At 42.1% G+C, this 19,172-nt stretch overlaps 1 protein-coding gene across 2 annotated transcripts in view; it reads left to right on the forward strand.

Moving 5' to 3' along the window:
* The window catches only part of SCAF11 (SR-related CTD associated factor 11), a 114,374-nt gene that overhangs the window by 81,563 nt on the left and 13,639 nt on the right, over positions 1 to 19,172 (forward strand). For both annotated transcript variants that reach the window (XM_040410600.1, XM_040410609.1), the window contains exons 11-12: positions 429 to 3,290; positions 13,014 to 13,372. In XM_040410600.1, coding sequence (XP_040266534.1) covers positions 429 to 3,290; positions 13,014 to 13,372 — 3,221 coding nt within the window. The remainder of the gene's footprint in view (positions 1 to 428; positions 3,291 to 13,013; positions 13,373 to 19,172) is intronic.

The following is a 19,172-nucleotide window of genomic DNA, read 5'->3' on the forward strand; positions in this document are numbered from 1 at the left end:
TACCGCACTTTTGATATTGATTTGTTTGTCATCTCCCATTATGTTTTTTAACCATGTATTCCAATACAATTTTATTTTTATAGCTAATTAGTCTGTGTTCGATTTATAGGTTTTCCCAGTTATTTCTGAGCTAGCTTCCCGCTAGAGGGGCTTATGCCATTTGTTGTTTCACGCACTTTTACGTAACCTGTCTTTATTCATACATTCATATGGAGATGCAGGGCTCCTTTCCTCGTGATCATAGGTGGGGGCCCAGGCGTAGGACTCCACCATTCACTTATCCCTTAATCTGTCTAAAGCAAAAAAATGTGAATGCTTCAATTTCTTGTCTAAAAGTGCTTATATGACTGTTTATGAAGAAGCAATGTATATCATGTATTTTGTTTAACTGTAACTGCAATTTGATTTTTGTTTTTATCCGAAAATAGATTTTTCACACAGAATGTGTGCCCACACTGGTACACAAGATGGCACTGAGAAAAAGCAAGCTGCATCTGGCACATCAACCAGCAGAGGAACCAGAAAAAAATCAGTACAATCCAGCACTAGACGGAGATCCACACGAAATAGCAAATCTGGCACAAGCAATCTCCAGAGCTCCCCAAAATCCAATAGCTCTGATAATGATACACCTGGTTATGATAATGCTGCTACCGCCACTACAAATACTTCCTCAGCCGAACACCCAGGAAAGCAAACTTCGAAACAACGGAAACAAGCTCCTAAAAAGGGATCTCAAGCTAGAAAAAGACTCCGCTCAGCAACACAATCTCAAGAGGATTCTAAAGAAGATAAAGAAGATTCGGAAAGTGAGCAAGAGAAGAAATGTAAAATGTCAGAAGATGACTTGTCAGAAACTGAACAGTGTAAAATGAATCAGTCTCCCAACCATAGCAATGAAAAAGAAAACAGTCATGCAGATATGTCCTCTCCTCTTGAACACTCTGAAGAGAAACATTTGCTGGATTCCTCACCTGCAAACAATGTGCAGTCTGTCGATGAGGATAGTTTGGCTAGTCCTGATTTGCATATAAAGCATCAGTTTGATACTGAACACTCATCCCCTTCGCCAAGCTTTAAAAACTGTCAGACTGATTTGGAGGACAGTCAAACAGATTTATTAAGATCTGTAAATGAGCCAAGTTATGTGGAATCAGCTGAAAGTCAGCTGGAAATAAAAGGAAAACTTTCTTGTGAATCTGAGAATCTAAATGCTTCACATGGTGAAAGTTCCTTTTCTTCTCCTGGGTCAGCAGAGCACATCATTTCTGATCATACAGACTTGCCACCTTTGTCATGTAATAAAGTAGAGCAGGTCAATGTCGAGGAATCTGCATGTTCGCCACCGCCGCCTTGCACAGAATTTAAATCTATAGAACATTTGCAGGACTTGCCATCACCTGAAGAGATTACTTTTAATGCAGAAAACCATTTGCCCACTAGTCTAAAGGCAAATGAAAGCCATTTTGAAAACGAGTCAAGCTCCACACCGTCTACACATCCACTTGAGTCAGCAAAACAGTATGATGTGGACAATACCCCAACCTTTCCCGATGTATCAAAAGAACAAAGTATCCAGAAACCCCCAAACATCCAACAACTTGAGCCTGATGAGTCTTTAAAAACAATGCACAAACAAAACGAGCAAGAAAAACTTTCAGAGGTGAACTTGCAGTCAGCAGAACAGGAAGAGCGCATTGGAGAGCAAGATGTTAAAACAAGTGTGACTTCTGAGGTAGACGATCAAGACACTGCTGGTTGTTCTGTTAATAGAGTAGAGCTTACAGAACAATCTTTGACATTATCAAAAAATACCCCTGCTGAGGAGTTATCTGATATTGGAGAAATTCAAGTCAATAGCTTAGGAAATGATGAATTAAAAAAACCTGTTTTGACTGATGATAAAATACATGATACCGAAAAAAAAACTGATTTAAAAAATGACCTTCAGAAGGCTTTCTGTGAAGATAACATTGAACCAGTAGCAATGGAGTGTGATTCAGCATGTAGTGAACATAATGATTCAGAAGTTGAGCAATTGGTGAGCATTACTGAACCTACGAAAAATCTATCAGATACCTTGGTTACAAGCAAGGTACCTCAATCTCCTCCAAAGCAGTCATTACCTCCTTGTGATACACCCAAAAAAGAATCGCGAACAAGGAAATCTAGATTTCATTCCCCATCAACAACCTGGTCACCTAGCAAAAATGATGTTAAAGAAAGACCAAGATCCCGTTCGCGCTCTAAAGTTAGAGACTCTCCCACTAAACGTAAATCTAGATCACCTAGTAAAGAGAAAGATGGAGAGCGTGGTCATGGTAGTCAAAGAAAAGGGAGGAGCAGAGACCGACACCATAGGAGGCATTCGAGATCTAGGAGCAGACATTCAAGATCTAAAAGTAGACATTCAAGATCTAAAAGCAGATCAAGGTCTGGATCACGTACCAGACACAGAAATAGAAGTATTACAGTTGATAAAAGTGAAAAAGATTGTACTTCTCCACCATGGAAAGAAAGACGTTCAAATGAAAATTGGAGAAGTCCTCGGGGAAGTGAAAAATATAGAAGAAATGAACACGACAAACATGAAAATTTCAGAAATGAAAAATATGATGCTAGAGATTCAGCTGAGGCATATCCGGACAATAGAAATGATTATCCTGATTGGGTGGTAGAAAAGATGAAATCTGCAGAGAGCAGAGAAAGAGGTGATACTTGGATGAGGGGAGATGGCCGAGGGAGGGGGGACCGGGGATGGGGTGATGCCAGAGGAAGAGGAGACCGAGGTAGAGGAAGAGGTGATTTCAGGGGAAGGGGAGAGGGGAGAGGCAGGGGGGACAGAGGCAGGGGGGACAGAGGCAGAGGAGGGAATCGAGGGAGAGGTTCCCATTGGGAGGATAGCCACTATGGGTCTGGGGATTCATGGAACAGAAATGTAAACATGGACTGGAACTCGCCTAGAAGTCGTGGTGGACGAGGAGGTTTTAGAGGTGGCTTTAATTATGGAGACCAAAATGAGAATAATTGGAGCAGTAGACAGCCCTACTCAGGAAATTCTAATACTTCAGGGCAAGAGTCTTCAAGGTTTCCAGAAAGTAAAAATAAACCTAAATATGAGGATTCGTTTGACCCGCCCGCTGATCGATCTGGGTGGTCTTCTGCATCAAGTTGGGCTGTGAGAAAAACCCTTCCTGCTGATGTGCAAAATTACTACTCAAAAAGGGGGAGAAACTCTACAGGCACTCAAGGAGGTGTATGGCCTAAACAAGAGGAGCCTCAAGAGCAAGGTTTGTTGCTTCATAAAACTAATACCTGTTCAAAGTATGCTTGACTTGGAGACAGCCAGCTGCATTGTTGACTAGAAAATATCTTTTTGGTTAAGGAAATGCAAGCCTTAAATGTGTGAGGAAATCATGTTATATAAAAATTTAGTTAGAATGCGTTTAAAGGGAACCGGTCACCTCCAACAAACATCCCAAGCCGGCAGCAGTACCTGAGAGTAGCCAGCAGCATGTTTGTAACGATCATTTTCTTCCTGCAGGCAGATGAAGCAAAAGCTGTAAAAACGTTCTTTAATCCCCTGCCGGTGCGCTTCTCTAGTCGGGCTTGAAGTCATGGAGGCAGCAGCCTCCTTGCTACAAGTCACGGTAACCACGCCCCCTTCGCTGTGACTGACAGCCGGCAGTTCGGCAAAGCCAGCCGAACTGTCGTGCATAAGCGCTGTCAGTCACAGTGAAGGGGCAGGGAAGGGGGCATGGTTACTGTGACTTGTAGCAAGGAGGCTGCTGCCTCCGTGACTTCAAGCCTGACTAGAGAAGCGCACCGGCAGGGGATTAAAGAACGTTTTTACAGCTTTTGCTTCTCTGCCTGCAGGAAGAAAATGATCGTTACAAACATGCTGCTGGCTACTCTAAGGTACTGCTGCCAGCTTGGGATGTTTGTTGGAGGTGACGGGTTCCCTTTAAAGGGAGCCTGTCACCTCTGCTATGCTGCACTCACCTGCAGCATAGTGTAGTGTCGGGTCAAACAACCACCCAAAAGGTGGTAATACTGAGACGTCCAAATGGAAAAATATGAATTGCCCAAGAAATGGTTTGGGGTTGCCTCTGCAGGTTACCATCTGGGTGTGAGAAACTTCATGCATATTCCCACGAAACTGCTTCCTCAGTAGTAATGTGTTACTCCAAATTTGCACTTTATATCTTAAAGGGCTTGCCCACTTTTTGTTTACGGTTTATCCAATGAGTATGTAAGATGATTATATGACACTAATACAGTCTATTTTCTGCACCATTCTCTATTTCATAAGGTATGGCTCCTTGTTTGCCAAATCTTTTGTGAAATCTGCATGGAGGTTCTATCCATAAGATGCCTGCTGATGGAAGGTCGTGTGACCAGACACCACAATACACTACACATGCCATCTGCATTTGCACTGTTAGGAGTTTAGTGCATTGTGTTTGAATAATGCTTGGTCATATGATCCTCCTTCAGGCGCCATGTTATGGACATGACCTCTATGCAAATAGCATAGATTTGCCCAGCCAGCTGACGTGGTTTATGAAATATAGCATACGGCACTTAACAAATGGTTATATTAGTAAGTGCCATAAAATCCTCTTTTGTGTATGTATATTTTGGACAACAGTAGCCAGAAGGTGGTCAACCCCTTTAACCCTTTCAGTACCGAGCCACTTTTCACCTTTAAATCCCAGGCTGATTTTTGCAAATCTGATGGTAATAACTTTGGAACGCTTTTACTAGGGATGTCCCGATACCGAACATTTGCACGAGTACTTGTACTCGTGCAGATGTCACCGATACCACTGCCGATACCTGATGGCAGTGCAGCGGCTTGTCCCAGATGATCAGCGGTGGGGATGGTGGCTGCGGCGATGGGGCCTGTGTCGGCTTCCATGCGGCAGCGGCGCTCCTAGCCGATCAGCGTGGGGACGGCAGAGTGTCCCAGCTGATCAGCGTGGGGGTGAGACTTCTGTGCGGCAGCTCCCAAGTCCTGTGCGGTTGCCTAGCAATGGAAGGAAGTTAAAGCCACTTCCTCCCAGTACTCTGGTGCATCCGCATGGGAAGGATTACAGCAGGTGGGTATGGTGCATAAAATTGAGGAGAAATTCAGTTAATTTCTCTCCATTTCATGTTCAAACAGTGAAAGGCTGGTCGGGCATGCTGGGAGTTGTAGTTTTGCAACAGCTGACGGCACATTGGTTGGGCAACACTGTTATATGCCCATTTATTAATGTATTAACCCTTGTACAAAGGAAAAGTAAAGCAGTTGTCCATAGCAACCAAATTCCAGCTTTAATAGTTTTTTATTGCTATCAGCAACTGCACCGCTGTTTCTTTGTACAAGGTTTGATAAATCTCCCCTATGACTAAATTAAATTGGTTGGTCAGTGGTCACAAAATAAATGTGTTATTTATTTCATTGTTATATTTGTGAGTATGTAAATAAAAGTATCTTTACTCGTACTGTCTTAAAATAAAATGGTATCTGGACATCCCTAGCTTTTTACTTATCCAAGCCATTCTGAGATTTTCTCGTGACACATTGTACTTCATGACCGTGGTAAATTTGAGTTGCTTTATTTCACCTTTATAATAAAATCCGAAAATTTTTAATTCACAATTTTTTAAATTATGTTGGCATAATTTTGTAAATGTCATTTTGTTTTTTAGGACGTTATGAGGCTTCGAATTTTTAGAAGCAATTTTTTGAATTTTCAACAAAATTTCCAAAACCATTTTTTAAGCACCAATTCAGTTATAAAAAGTGATTTTGAGGGGCTTACTTAATGGAAACTACCCATAAATGACCCCCTTTTAGGAACTACACCCCTCAAATTATTCAAAACTGATGTTACAAACTTTATTAACCCGTGAGGTGTTCCACAAGAATTAAAGGAAAATGGATGTAAAATTTTACTTTTTTAATAGATTTTTTTTAAATCTTTAATTTTTTTCTTGCAACACAGCAAGGGTTAACAGCAAAATAAACCAACATACATTACTCGGATTCTGCAGTTTACAGAAATACCCCATATGTGGCGGTAAACTGCTCTATAGGCACATGGCAGCGGTCAGAAAGAAGGGAGCGCCATATGGATTTTGGAGGCAGATTTTGCTAGAATGGTTTTTAGGCACCATTTTGTATTTGAAGAGACCCGGACGTACCCCTACAGTGGAAATCCTCAAAGTGACCCCATTTTGAAAACTACACCCCTAAAAGAATATATTGTGGGGTGTACTGAGCACTGTGTACTGAGCACTGTACCGAGCACTTTGAAGTGTTTTACGGAATTTGGAATTACTTGGCTGTGAAAATGCAAAGTTTAATTTCTTCCAATAAAATATTGCTTTAGCTCCAAATAGTTTATTTTCACAAGGGGTAAAAGGAGAAAAAGCACCCCATAATTTGTTACCAATTTTCTTCTGAATACAGCAACACCCCAATTGCTGGGGGGGGGGGGGGGGCACACATGGCAGGATTCAGAACGGAAGGAGTGCCATATGGCTTTTGCAGCGCAGAGTTTGATGGATTGGTTTGCGGGTGCCATTGGTTTTTATTTTTTGAGTGATTGTCTTGTAGGGGCTCATTTTTTGCGGTATGAGATGATTGTTTGGTACCATTTTGGAGTACATAAGACTTTTTGTTCGCTTGGTATTACACTTTTTGTGTGGCTAGGTGAAAATAATTGGCATAGATTCTTTGTTTTTTATTTTTACAGCATTCACCTAAGGGGGCATATCATGTGATATTTTTATAGAGCAGGTTGTTACGGACATGGCCGTACCCAATGTATTTTTATTTTTAATTTTTATTTTTAAGTTTTACACAGTAAAAGCATTTTGAGCAGAATATAATCTTGTTTTTGTGTTGCCATTTTCTGAGAGCCTTATTTTTTATTTTTTTTTGGGGGGGGGGGAGATAGTCTTAGGTAGACTGGTACCATTTTGGGCTAAATACGCCTTTTTGATCACTTGGTATTACACTTTTTGTGAGGCAAGGTGACCAGAAAATGTTTTTATTTATAAATAAATAAAATAAACTTATCTCTTCAGCTTCGGATGGCGCTGCCACTTGGCAGATTCACTTACCCTCCCTGGTCTCTTCACTGCCGCGCTGTACTGTGACCTGATAGCGCACAGTGTCAGGTCATAGTGCGCATCTACGTGAATTACGTCCTGACACTGTACGTGTCAGGACACCGAGCGGGGCCGGAAGAGGACAAGGGAAGGTGAGGACAGCCAGTGCAGCGCTGTTCTCATCTTCCTGTCGCTCCCGCATTCTAATGACCGCTTCCATAATAGAAGCGGTCATTAGCATTTTCACAATATGTTCTGGCCGGAGACCACATGAAATGGTCCCCACCCCTGCCTTAGAACATTATGTTATGGTTTGGCATTTTAAAGGGAGTCTGTCATCAGCATTTCACATTTGTAACCCTTCCCATAGCTTTCAAGCATGCTTACAGTTAATAAAAACGTTACCTTTAGCATCAATCCTGGACTTATAAAACCGTCAAAAAACATCTTTGTAGCATATGCAAATGAGGGCTCGCAAGTGCCCAGGGGCAGCGTTACGCTCGTAGGTGCCCTGCTAGCTCAGCCTTTTCTTCGCTTCCCTCCGCCTGCCCATCCTTTCCCTCTGACCGCCCATCTACTAACTTGTTTCGCCAAGGTCCTGCGCAGTCAGTCCGGCCGGCGCATGCGCACTGCGATGCCCATTCCTTGTACGGCATCACAGTAACTATTGTGCATGCGCCGGCTAACGGCACGAAGTCGGCGCATGCACATTAATTACTGTGATGCCGTATAAGGAATGGGCATTGCAGTGCGCATGCACCGACGGACTGACTGCGCAGGCGCGGGATCTCGGCGAAACAACAAGTTAGTAGATAGGCGGCCAGAGGGGAAGGAAGGGGCGGGGGGAAGCGAAGAAAAGGCTGAGCTAGCAGGGCACCTACGAGCATAACGCCACCCCTGGGCACTTGCGAGCCCTCATTTGCATATGCTACAAAGATGTTTTTTGACGGTTTTATAAGTCCAGGATTGATGCTAAAGGTAACGTTTTTATTAACTGTAAGGCTACTTTCACACTAGCGTCGGGGTTCCGCTTGTGAGCTGTATATAGAGTTTACTACACTGATATTCAGGGCAGATGGTCATGTACAGTGCTTTGCAAAAGTATTCACCCCCTTGAATTTTTTCGTATTTTAGTGCCTCACAACCTGGAATTAACATGGATTGTTTGAGGATTTGCATCGTTTAATTTACAGAACATGCCCACAACTTTGAAGATTTTTTATATTGTGAAGCAAACAACAAATAGGACAAAATAACAGAAAAAGTCAATGTGCATAACTATTCACCCCCCACCTTTTGTGGCAATCACAGGTCCAAGTCGCTTTGGATAAGTCTATGAGCTTGCCACTGGTATTTTTGCCCATTCCTCCACGCAAAACTGCTCCAGCTCCTTCAAGTTGGATGGTTTGCACTTGTGAACAGCAATCTTTAAGTCTGACTACAGATTTTCTATTGGATTGAGATCTGGGCTTTGACTAGGCCATTCCAACACATTTACATGTTTCCCCTTAAACCACTCAAGTGTTGCTTTAGCAGTGTGTTTGGGGTCATTGTCCTGCTGGAAGGTGAACATCCGTCCTAGCCTCAAATCGGGCACAGAGTGGTACCGATTTTGCTCAAGAATTTCCCTGTATTTAGCACCATCCATCTTTCCCTCAACTCTGACCAGTTTCCCAGTCCCGACTGCTGAAAGACATCCCTACAGCTTGATGCTGCCACGACCATGTTTCACGGTGGGGATGGTGTTCTTTGGGTGATGTCATGTGTTGGGTTTGCACCAGACATGGCGTTTTCTTTGGCTGAAAAGTTACATTTTTGTCTCATCAGACCAGAGCACCTTCCTCCATACATTTTGGGAGTCTCCCACATGCCTTTTCGCAAACTCGCAACGTGCCTTATTGTTTTTAGCTGAAAGTAATGGCTTTCTTCTGGCCACTCTGCTATAAAGCCCAACTCTATGGAGCGTACGGCTTATTGTCGTCCTATGTACAGATACTCCAGTCTCTGCTGTGGAACTCTGCAGCTCCTCCAAGGTTACCTTAAGTCTCTGTGCTGATTCTCTCTGATTAATGCCCTCTTTGCCCGGTCCGTGATTTTTGGTGGGCGGCCATCTCTTGGCAGGTTTGCTGTTGTGCCATGTTCTTTCCATTTGGTTATGATAGATTTGGTGGTGCTCCTGGGGATCATCAAAGATTTGGATATTTTTTTATAACCTAACCCTGACTTGTACTTGTCAACAACATTGTCCCTTACTTGTTTGGAGAGTTCCTTGGTCTTCATGGCAGTGTTTGGTTAGTGATACCTCTTGCTTAGGTGTTGCAGCCTTTAGGGCCTTTCAAAAAAGGTGTGTATATGTAATGACAGATCATGTGACACTTAGATTGCACACAAAAATGAAATAAAATGAGTCCCTAGGTTTCAACGGTACTTGCGCTGCTGGTCTCCCGAAATGAAGTGGGTTCTTCACAAATGCAAAGTGTTAATATAGTGGGACATAGATTTGCTGAGCTTCAATCTGGGTTGAAGCACACCACTATCCAACTGAAGGGTGTCTGTCTTGAGCCAGAGAAAGTGATTACCTGCATTCCTGGAAAAACGCTTTGTGTGAACAAGGAGCAGCGCGGTCCCACTATATTAACACAATAGATTGCACACAGGTGGACATTATTTCACTAATTATGTGACTTCTGAAAGTAATTGGTTGCACCAGAGCTTTTTATGGGCTTCCTAACAAAGGGGGTGAATACATACGCACATGCCAATTTTCTGTTTTCTATTTCTAAACAATTGTTTTATTTATATATTTTTCTCATTTCACTTTACCAACTTAGACTATTGTGTTCTGATCCATCGCATAAAATTCAGATTAACAAAACATTCAACGGGGGTGAATACTTTTGCAAGGCACTGTATATGCCGTATTCTCCTGATATCCTTGAGAGAAACTGTACATTGGACAGTGTTAATTGACCACAATTAGTGAAAAACTGTAGTAGGACATCAAATTTAGAATATTGACCATTTACAGGTTATGATGCGGTTATTGCTATGTTTATTGTATATTTGAAGCCATTTATGCTTGGTGCTCAGCAAGCAGCACCACATTCTCTTCAAACAGCTAAGAGGGGGTTGTCACGAGTCGGACCCCCTACTAATCAGATATTGATGACTTGTCCTGAGGATAGGTCATGAATATTAAACATCTTGAAAACCCCCTTAATCCATGTGAAGGGCTTATAATGCAGAGACATAAAGTGGACATTATGTGTAGATATTTTTCACTATGTGGCACGTGCATTTGTATAAGTAAATCTAGCACAGGTGGAGGTGTGGCCCTACCAACTTTTGCTGTGAGGGATACGTGTACAACCCCACACCGATCACATGAAGTGTTCACTGATACAAATAAGTACTTAATGTTGGGGAATCATCTTGATATCCAGTGCATGGCAGTAATATAGGTATGACCCTTGCTCTTGTTTAAAACAGCCCTCCAGTTCAAGAGAAAAAAATTCATCTTAGGGCTCGTTCACACGAACATGTTCTGCCCGTTGCAGTATTGCAGACCGCATTTGCGGATTCGCAATACACTGGCACCGTTCCGTGTGCATTCCACATCACGGATACGGACCCATTCACTTTAATGGGTCCGCAAATCTGGAGATGCGGAACGGAAGCACTGAACAGAACACTATAGAAGCACTACGGAGTACTTCCTGGGGTTCCGTTCCGTGCCTCCGCACTGCAAAAAGATAGATCATGCTGTATCTTTTTGCGGAACGGAGGAATCGTGGACCCATTCAAGTCCACGATCCCCATGCAGCTGCTCCACAGATGGTGCCCGTGCATTGCGGTCCACAGCACGGGCTTTACACGTTCATGTGAACGAGTCCTTAACTGGCGAATGAATCATACACTTACCTGGTGACCTCCTTTTCGTCTTTTTAACTGCAAATCCGTCAATTCCTGGGTTCCTCTTCTGTCCTAGTTGGCCACACCACTTTTCAGACTACCTGATCTATACTGTGCATCGGTAGCCCAAGACACTTCCTGCTGCCCTTGGATTGGTCAGTACAACTCGTTTGACAGTGCTGGCTGATCCAAGAGCAGGGTTAAATAACTAGGATGTGTCTTGGGCTGCCGATGGACAGTATACATAAGGCAGTCAGAAAAATGATGCAACCATCTTGATGGTAACAGACCCCTGAGGAAGCAGTTTAGCAGCGATAAACTTGGAGTTTCTCACACCCACATGGTGACCTGCAGAGGCAACCCCAAGCCAATTTTTGGATAACTCATGTATTCATCTGGACTGTTGTAACTGTTCCTTTTTTTTCCTTTTTTTTTTTTTTTTTTTTTTTGTGGTGATGCTTCATTATTTTTGAAGGTATGTTTATTTGCTTTTTTTGACCCTGCTTATCGATTGCTTTCTCTGTATATATTTTTATACTTGGGGGAAAGCCTAATGCCAGCCTATATCCACTTACCGTTTGTGATATGTAATCAATAATATAAATTGTTTTGTGTGTGCTTTTGCATTGGTTTAATGAACAGTTGAATGCATTTCACCAATATTGTAGTGGTGCCCACCATAAAAATTATTTTGTTTGTTTTTATAACTGCTCCGTTTGGGTCCTCCGTCACAGATTCTGTCAAAAGAATTGCATTAAGAACTTTTCCGGCTAAAAAATAAATAAAAAAAATTTGATTCTTTAAAGGGATTCTGTCATCTGGATTTTAGCAGAGCTTTTCACATCACATCAGTCTCCTCGATTTTAGTTTAATTTATTCTAGTCTTAAAAAAAAACTATTAGGTTAATTTGCATATGTATCAGATGAGGACTCATCTCAGGTTATTTTGCATATGTATCAAATCGTTTTTTTTACACACAGCACACAGAGCTATGGGGACTGGGGATTGCTTTTGTGCTAGCGGCCATCTAGCAACCCATGCCCTCGGCTCTCTCCACAAAATCCTGGTGACAGGTTCCCTTTTAAATATAGATAGGAATTTTCTATGTCACCAATGTCATAAAAATTCTGTGTAGCAAATAAAAATATATTTAGCATAAAACTTGATATAAACAATGTCATTTTTGGATGAGACATTCCAATTTAAATTAAATATTTCCTGTAGATTTAGAAGGAAAATTTCATTGTATTAATGTTTATATTTTATTACATTAGATCAGAGTATAATATAGTAAAGTCTAGGTGTAGTCTTCTTTATTTTGAATAGAGCGTTGCATGGTGTGTGACCGTAGCCCAGGGATCAGCAACCTTTGGCACTTCAGCTGCTGTGAACAACAACTCCCAGCATGCAAACTTACTCGGCTGTTCTTGTAACTACCACAGAAGTGAAAGGCGGGTTCTTGGACTTGTAGCTTCAGAACCGCTGGAGTGCCAGAGGTTGCTGATCCCCACACTAGCATATCCTTCTAGGTGAACTCAATCCAGTTATAGGTTAAAGTTTCAGGTAGCTGCTATTCTGTTCTGATATTTCTGGCCTTCAGGACTAGATTGGCAGAGGTCTGATTCCCTGTGCTGCGACTTCTTCTTCCTAGGCCAGTGACATCACGTTCATCGGTCACATAGCTTAGGCGCAGCTCAAACCCATTTAAGTAAATGTGGCTGCGCTGCAATACCAAGCATAGCCACTATCCAATGGGTGGCACTCCTCAAACAGCTGATTGGTGGGGGTCCTGAGTGTTGGACCCCCACCAATTTGATATTGATTATTTATACTGAGGACAGGTGATCAGTATCAGAATCTCTCTTTAAATATCATGGTGCTTTTTGGGGACGAATGTGGTTACAGTGTAAGAGTATGTTCAGCTCAGAACAAATGTGATATTTGAACTCCTATAGAAATGCTTTTTTTAGTTTAATTCATGTCCTCCTGTAAACAGATCAAGCAAGTAAAGATCAAGCAAGCCAACAAAATGAAAGTACGCCAGTCCCTGTAAATGTGGTGCAAACTCAAATGAATATTGTACCACAGCCAATTGCTGCACCTCCTCAACCAATGAATATGTTTCCCTATCCGATGAGTGTCCATCCTCCTCCTCCTCCCCCCATGGTGAACATCCAACACAATCCATTTAATCTCCCCCCACCAATTCCAATTCATCTCCACCCAGCACTACCTCTTGTTCAGGTGTCTGCACCATCTAGTGTACCTCAGGGACTACCTCCACCACCACCACCACCTCCTCCATCCCAGCAGATCAGTTACATTGCTCCACAGCAAGACGGAAAACCACTGCAGGTACCTTTATGTTTTTATTGTATTTCATGAGCTCATTTGTTTAATGTGCTACTCCTTTTATACACAAGGCTGTTTGACATTTTCTTTGCTCAGTATTGAGCCATACTGGCATATAAACTGTCAGTTTATCAAATGCTTACAGTGCTGGCATACACTATTCAGTGGTGCTTGAAAGTTTGTGAACTCTTTAGAATTTTTTTATTTCTGCATAAATTTGAACTACACTAGATTTTCACAGAAGTCCTAAAAGTAGATAAAGCAAACCAAATGAATCAAAAATATTGGGCTTGGGCATTTATTTATCGAGGAAAACGATCCAATATCGCATGTCTGTGAGTGGCAAAAGTATATGAATTTTTTCTTTGAGTGTCTGGTGTTATCCCCTTGTGCAACAAGAACAAAGCCATTTTAACCCTTTCGCTACAAGTGCTGTATATGTATGACGCCTGAGCGATGGGCAAACATGGCGTGCAGCGGGCGCCATGGCCGGCAGGTCACCGCTACTTCAAACAGAACAGCAGAGACCCACGACTAATGACTATAGTTACATAGTTAATACGGTTGAAAAAAGACAAACGTCCATCAAGTTTAACCAAGGGATAGGTGGGGACGCAAATCCCAGAAGGAAGTGAAACTCAGATTTCTACACGTTTTCATAAGCATTTATATTTTTTATTTTTAAGAATTCGTCTAAACCCTTTTTGAAACTGTCCACTGCTCCTGCTGTGACCACGTCCTGAGGAAGTCTATTCCACAGATTCACAGTTCTCACTGTAAAGAAGCTTTGACTCTTCTGGAGACTGAACGTTTTCTTCTTCAGTCGGAGGCAGTGCCCCCTTGTCTTTTGAGCACATTTTACATGGATCAGCTTTTCGCTGTATTTTTTGTATGGCCCATTTATATACCTGTACAGGTTAATCATGTCCCCCCTTAGACGTCTCTGCTCAAGACTAAATTCAATTCTTTTAATCTTTCTTCATAACTAAGACCCTCCATGCCCCTTATCATTTTAGTCGCTCTCCTCTGTACTTTTTCCAGCTGCAGTGCATCCTTTCTATGTACTGGTGCCCAGAACTGAAATGCATATTCCAGATGAAGCCGCACCAGCGCTTTATAAAGTGGTAGTATTACATCCCTGCCCCCCAAGTCCATGCCTTGTTTAATGCATGACAATATCCTGGTGGCCTTAGAAGCAGCTGATTGACATTGTATACTATAATTTAATCTACCATCCACAAGGACACCCAAATCCTTCTCTATAAGTGACTCCCCCAGTGTTCCATTCCCTAGGACATATGTAGCACAGAGATTACTACCAAGATGCATAACTTTACATTTAGCCACATTGAAACTCATTTGCCAAGTTGATGCCCAATCACTGAGTGTTCAAGTCAGCTTGTAGTTTGTGGACATCTTCCATAGACCGTGCAGTTCTACACAGCTTAGTGTCATCTGTGACGGCAGTAATGCCGATCGCAGTCATTAAAGCCTTTAGATGCCGCAATCTAGTGTGATCACAGCATCTAAAGGGTGAAAAACCCAGAATCTCACTCTTCCAGGCTTCTTACAGGCATTCTCTGCGGCCAATGAGGATGCTGGTAATTGATTTTAATACGCTGGATCTCTCTGAAGAGACCTAGGGTATTGAAGCTGCAATTCTTATTTTGGCCAGCAGGCAGGCCAACATAAGAAATAAGCAATTCTTTACTATTATGGATATAATAAGAATAATGGTACAAAATAAATAAAAATACATTTTGTAGCCTCAAACACGTTTTACAAAACCATAAAGAAAAAAATATAAAGTTTAAATTACCCACCTTTCTGTAGAATAACAAAATAAATGCATAAATGACCAAATCTAAACATCATGGGCATCACCGCATCCGATAACGCCCGTACTATTAAAATATTTCTCCAATACGGTGAATGTCGTAATGGAAAAAGTCAAAATGGCCAATTTGCAATTTTTTCATTGCTTCTCTTACCCCAAAAAATGTAATAAAATGTGATCAAAAAGTGACACTCCATAATGATATCAATAAAAACTACAGATCATCCTGTAAAAAACGAGCCCCCACATAGCTCAGTAAATATAACTATAAAAAAAAGTTCTGGACGTCAGAATATGGTGATGTAAAGTTTTTATTTTTTTTCAAAGTTAAAATTAATTTTTACACTATTTAAACATAAAAAATCTATACATATGTGGTATCGTAATCGTACTGATCCAGAGAATGAAAGGCATGTGTCAGTTTTGACGCAAAGGGAACGCCGTAGGGACAAAACCCGTAGAACTGTGGAGGAATTTTTATTTTTTTGAATCCACCCCATTTGGAATTTTTTTTTTTTTCCCCACTACATTTATATGCCATATTAAATTGTGGCATTAGAAAGCACAACTTGTCCCGTGAAAAATAAGCCTTCAGACTGTTTTGTGAACAGAAAAATAAAAAGTTATGGCACAAGGAAGATGGTGAAGAAAAATAAAAACAAAAAATGAAAAACCTCCGGTATCCTAAGGGTTTAAGGGGGTATTCCGGTTATAGAAAGTTATCCCTATCCACAGAATAGGGGACAACTATTATTACATCAATGGACGTTCTACCACTGGGGCCTTCCCTCTACCCCAGGGAGATAGACGAGCTGGGACCCGCACCGATAGAGTTAAAGGGGTATTCCACTTGTAGAAAGTTATCCTCTATCCACTGTTAGTGAGTCTTCTCCCATTTTTTCTTCTTTAACTATTTTTTGGTAGAATGACTCGTGTGATTATGGTTGTTGTCTTGCTACTTGACCCACATTTTCTTCAGATTCGGCTCGCTAGCAGGTCCCCTGACATTTTCCCTTGGAATTTGCTGGTATAATTCAGAATTCATTGTTCCATCAATGATTGCAGACTGTCCTGACCCAGATGCAGCAAAACAAACCATGATACTACCACCACCGTGTTTTGTAGATTAGGTTTTTATTTTGAAATGCAACGTTTTCTTTTCTCCAAACCTAACACTTGTAATTTAAACCAAAACGTCCTATTTTGGTCCACCCAAAACATTGTTCCAATAGCCTTCTGGCTTGTCCAGGTGATCGTCAGCAAACTGCAGACGGGAAGCTATGTTCTTTCTCTGATGGTGAACTCATGAACATTACCTTGGGTTTGGGACTAGGGACTCCAGCATAACAGAAACCAGTCAGATCCGTTATGCAGCCCATAGACTTCTATTATGACAGAATGAATAAAGGAATGCCTCTAAAGGCATTACATTATGGAATTGCGTTATGGTCCATGGTAACGGAATCCATAATGCAATTCGCATTATACCACTACCCGAACCGAAAAGGAATTTCAAAATATGAAATTCGCTCATCCTTATTTGAGACCTTGTGGACTATTACAAGCCTTGCTCTTGTTGTGATCTTTATTTCTCAACCACTCCTGAGCAAGGTAATAATGCTCTTGCATTTCCTCCATTTGTACACTGAGTGTGGATAGTTGGAGTCAAAACTCTTTAGACATGGTTTTATAGCCTTCTCCATCCAGATGAGCATCAACAACTCTTCCCAAGTCCTCGTAAATCTTTTTTGTTCATGCCATGATACACTTCCACAAACCTGCATTGTGAAGATCAGACTTTGATAGATCCCTGTTCTTAAATCAGATACATTTTTATTATTATTTTGTAAAAATAAACTCATTTTACAAAATTCTTGTCATATATTATGTTCAACACAGTGCAAAAATACTCATTGTACAAAACAGGATAGTCAATAAACAGGATCCTTAACATAAAGATCCCAACAACCAAATTTTGTTTAATAAAATGATTATATCTGTCCAATAGCCCTGTAGCGCACTGCAATTCCACATCATATGGAGCAATCCAGCCCCTTCTTCCCCACATTTTGGACACTTGGAGTCAGATCTATATTCCACCTTTCATAAGAAGATTGGAGTTCTATATACCCTGTGTATCATATAGAGTTGACAGTCTAGCCGCTTCGCTAGGGGTTAGAGTAGGAATCTGTGCAAGGACTTCTTCCCATTGGCTGTCTGAGATGGGGACCACATCCCTCACCCACTTCAACTTAACTTTGAGCGGATATTTTTTCAGCTGCTCATATAGCAAAGTACACTGCTCAAAAAAATAAAGGGAACACTTAAACACAATGTAACTCCAAGTCAATCACACTTCTGTGAAATCAAACTGTCCACTTAGGAAGCAACACTGAGTGACAATCAATTTCACATGCTGTTGTGCAACTGGGATAGACAACAGGTGGAAATTATAGGCAATTAGCAAGACACCCCCAATAAAAGAGTGGTTCTGCAGGTGGTAACCACAGACCACTTCTCAGTTCCTATGCTTCCTGGCTGATGTTTTGGTCACTTTTGAATGCTGGCGGTGCTTTCACTCTAGTGGTAGCATAAGACGGAGTCTACAACCCACACAAGTGGCTCAGGTAGTGCAGCTTATCCAGGATGGCACATCAATGCGAGCTGTGGCAAGAAGGTTTGCTGTGTCTGTCAGCGTAGTGTCCAGAGCATGGAGGCGCTACCAGGAGACATGCCAGTACATCAGGAGACGTGGAGAAGGCCGTAGGAGGGCAATAACCCAGCAGCAGGACTGCTACCTCCGCCTTTGTGCAAGGAGGAACAGGAGGAGCACTGCCAGAGCCCTGCAAAATGACCTCCAGCAGGACACAAATGTGCATGTGTCTGCTCAAACGGTCAGAAACAGACTCCATGAGGGTGATATGAGGGCCCGATGTCCACAGGTGGGGGTTGTGCTTACAGCCCAACACCGTGCAGGACGTTTGGCATTTGCCAGAGAACACCAAGATTGGCAAATTCGCCACTGGCGCCCTGTGCTCTTCACAGATGAAAGCAGGTTCACACTGAGCACATGTGACAGAGTCTGGAGACGCCGTGGAGAACGTTCTGCCTGCAACATCCTCCAGCATGACCGGTTTGGCTTGGGTCAGTAATGGTTTGGGGTGGCATTTCTTTGGAGGGCCGCACAGCCCTCCATGTGCTCGCCAGAGGTAGCCTGACTGCTATTAGGTACCGAGATGAGATCCTCAGACCACTTGTGAGACCATATGCTGGTGCGGTTGGCCCTGGGTTCCTCCTAATGCAAGACAATGCTAAACCTCATGTGGCTGGAGTGTCAGCAGTTCCTGCAAGACGAAGGCATTGATGCTATGGACTGGCCCGCCCGTTCCCCAGAACTGAATCCAATTGAGCACATCTGGGACATCATGTCTCGCTCTATCCACCAACGTCATGTTGCACCACAGACGGTCCAGGAGTTGGCAGATGCTTTAGTCCAGGTCTGGGAGGAGATCTCTCAGGAGACCGTCCGCCACCTCATCAGGAGCATGCACAGGCGTTGTAGGGAGGTCATACAGGCACGTGGAGGCCACACACACTACTGAGCCTCATTTGGACTTGTTTTAAGGACATTACATCAAAGTTGGATCAGCCTGTAGTGTGTTTTTCCACTTTAATTTTGAGTGTGACTCCAAATCCAGACCTCCATGGGTCGAAAAATTTTATTTCCATTTTTTATTTTTGTGTGATTTTGTTGTCAGCACATTCAACTATGTAAAGAACAAAGAATTTCAGAAGAATATTTAATTCAGATCTAGGATGTTATTTTTGTGTTCCCTTTATTTTTTGGAGCATTGTATTATAATCATCCGAAATAGCTCCTTTTACAGGACCTGGTTCTATCAGTTTTTTAAGCATGAGATGTGATACAAATTGTAGGGGGCGCACTTTATCCTGCGAACTGATAGC

Source organism: Bufo bufo, chromosome 1, assembly GCF_905171765.1.
Source record: "Bufo bufo chromosome 1, aBufBuf1.1, whole genome shotgun sequence".
Classification (NCBI taxonomy): domain Eukaryota; kingdom Metazoa; phylum Chordata; class Amphibia; order Anura; family Bufonidae; genus Bufo; species Bufo bufo.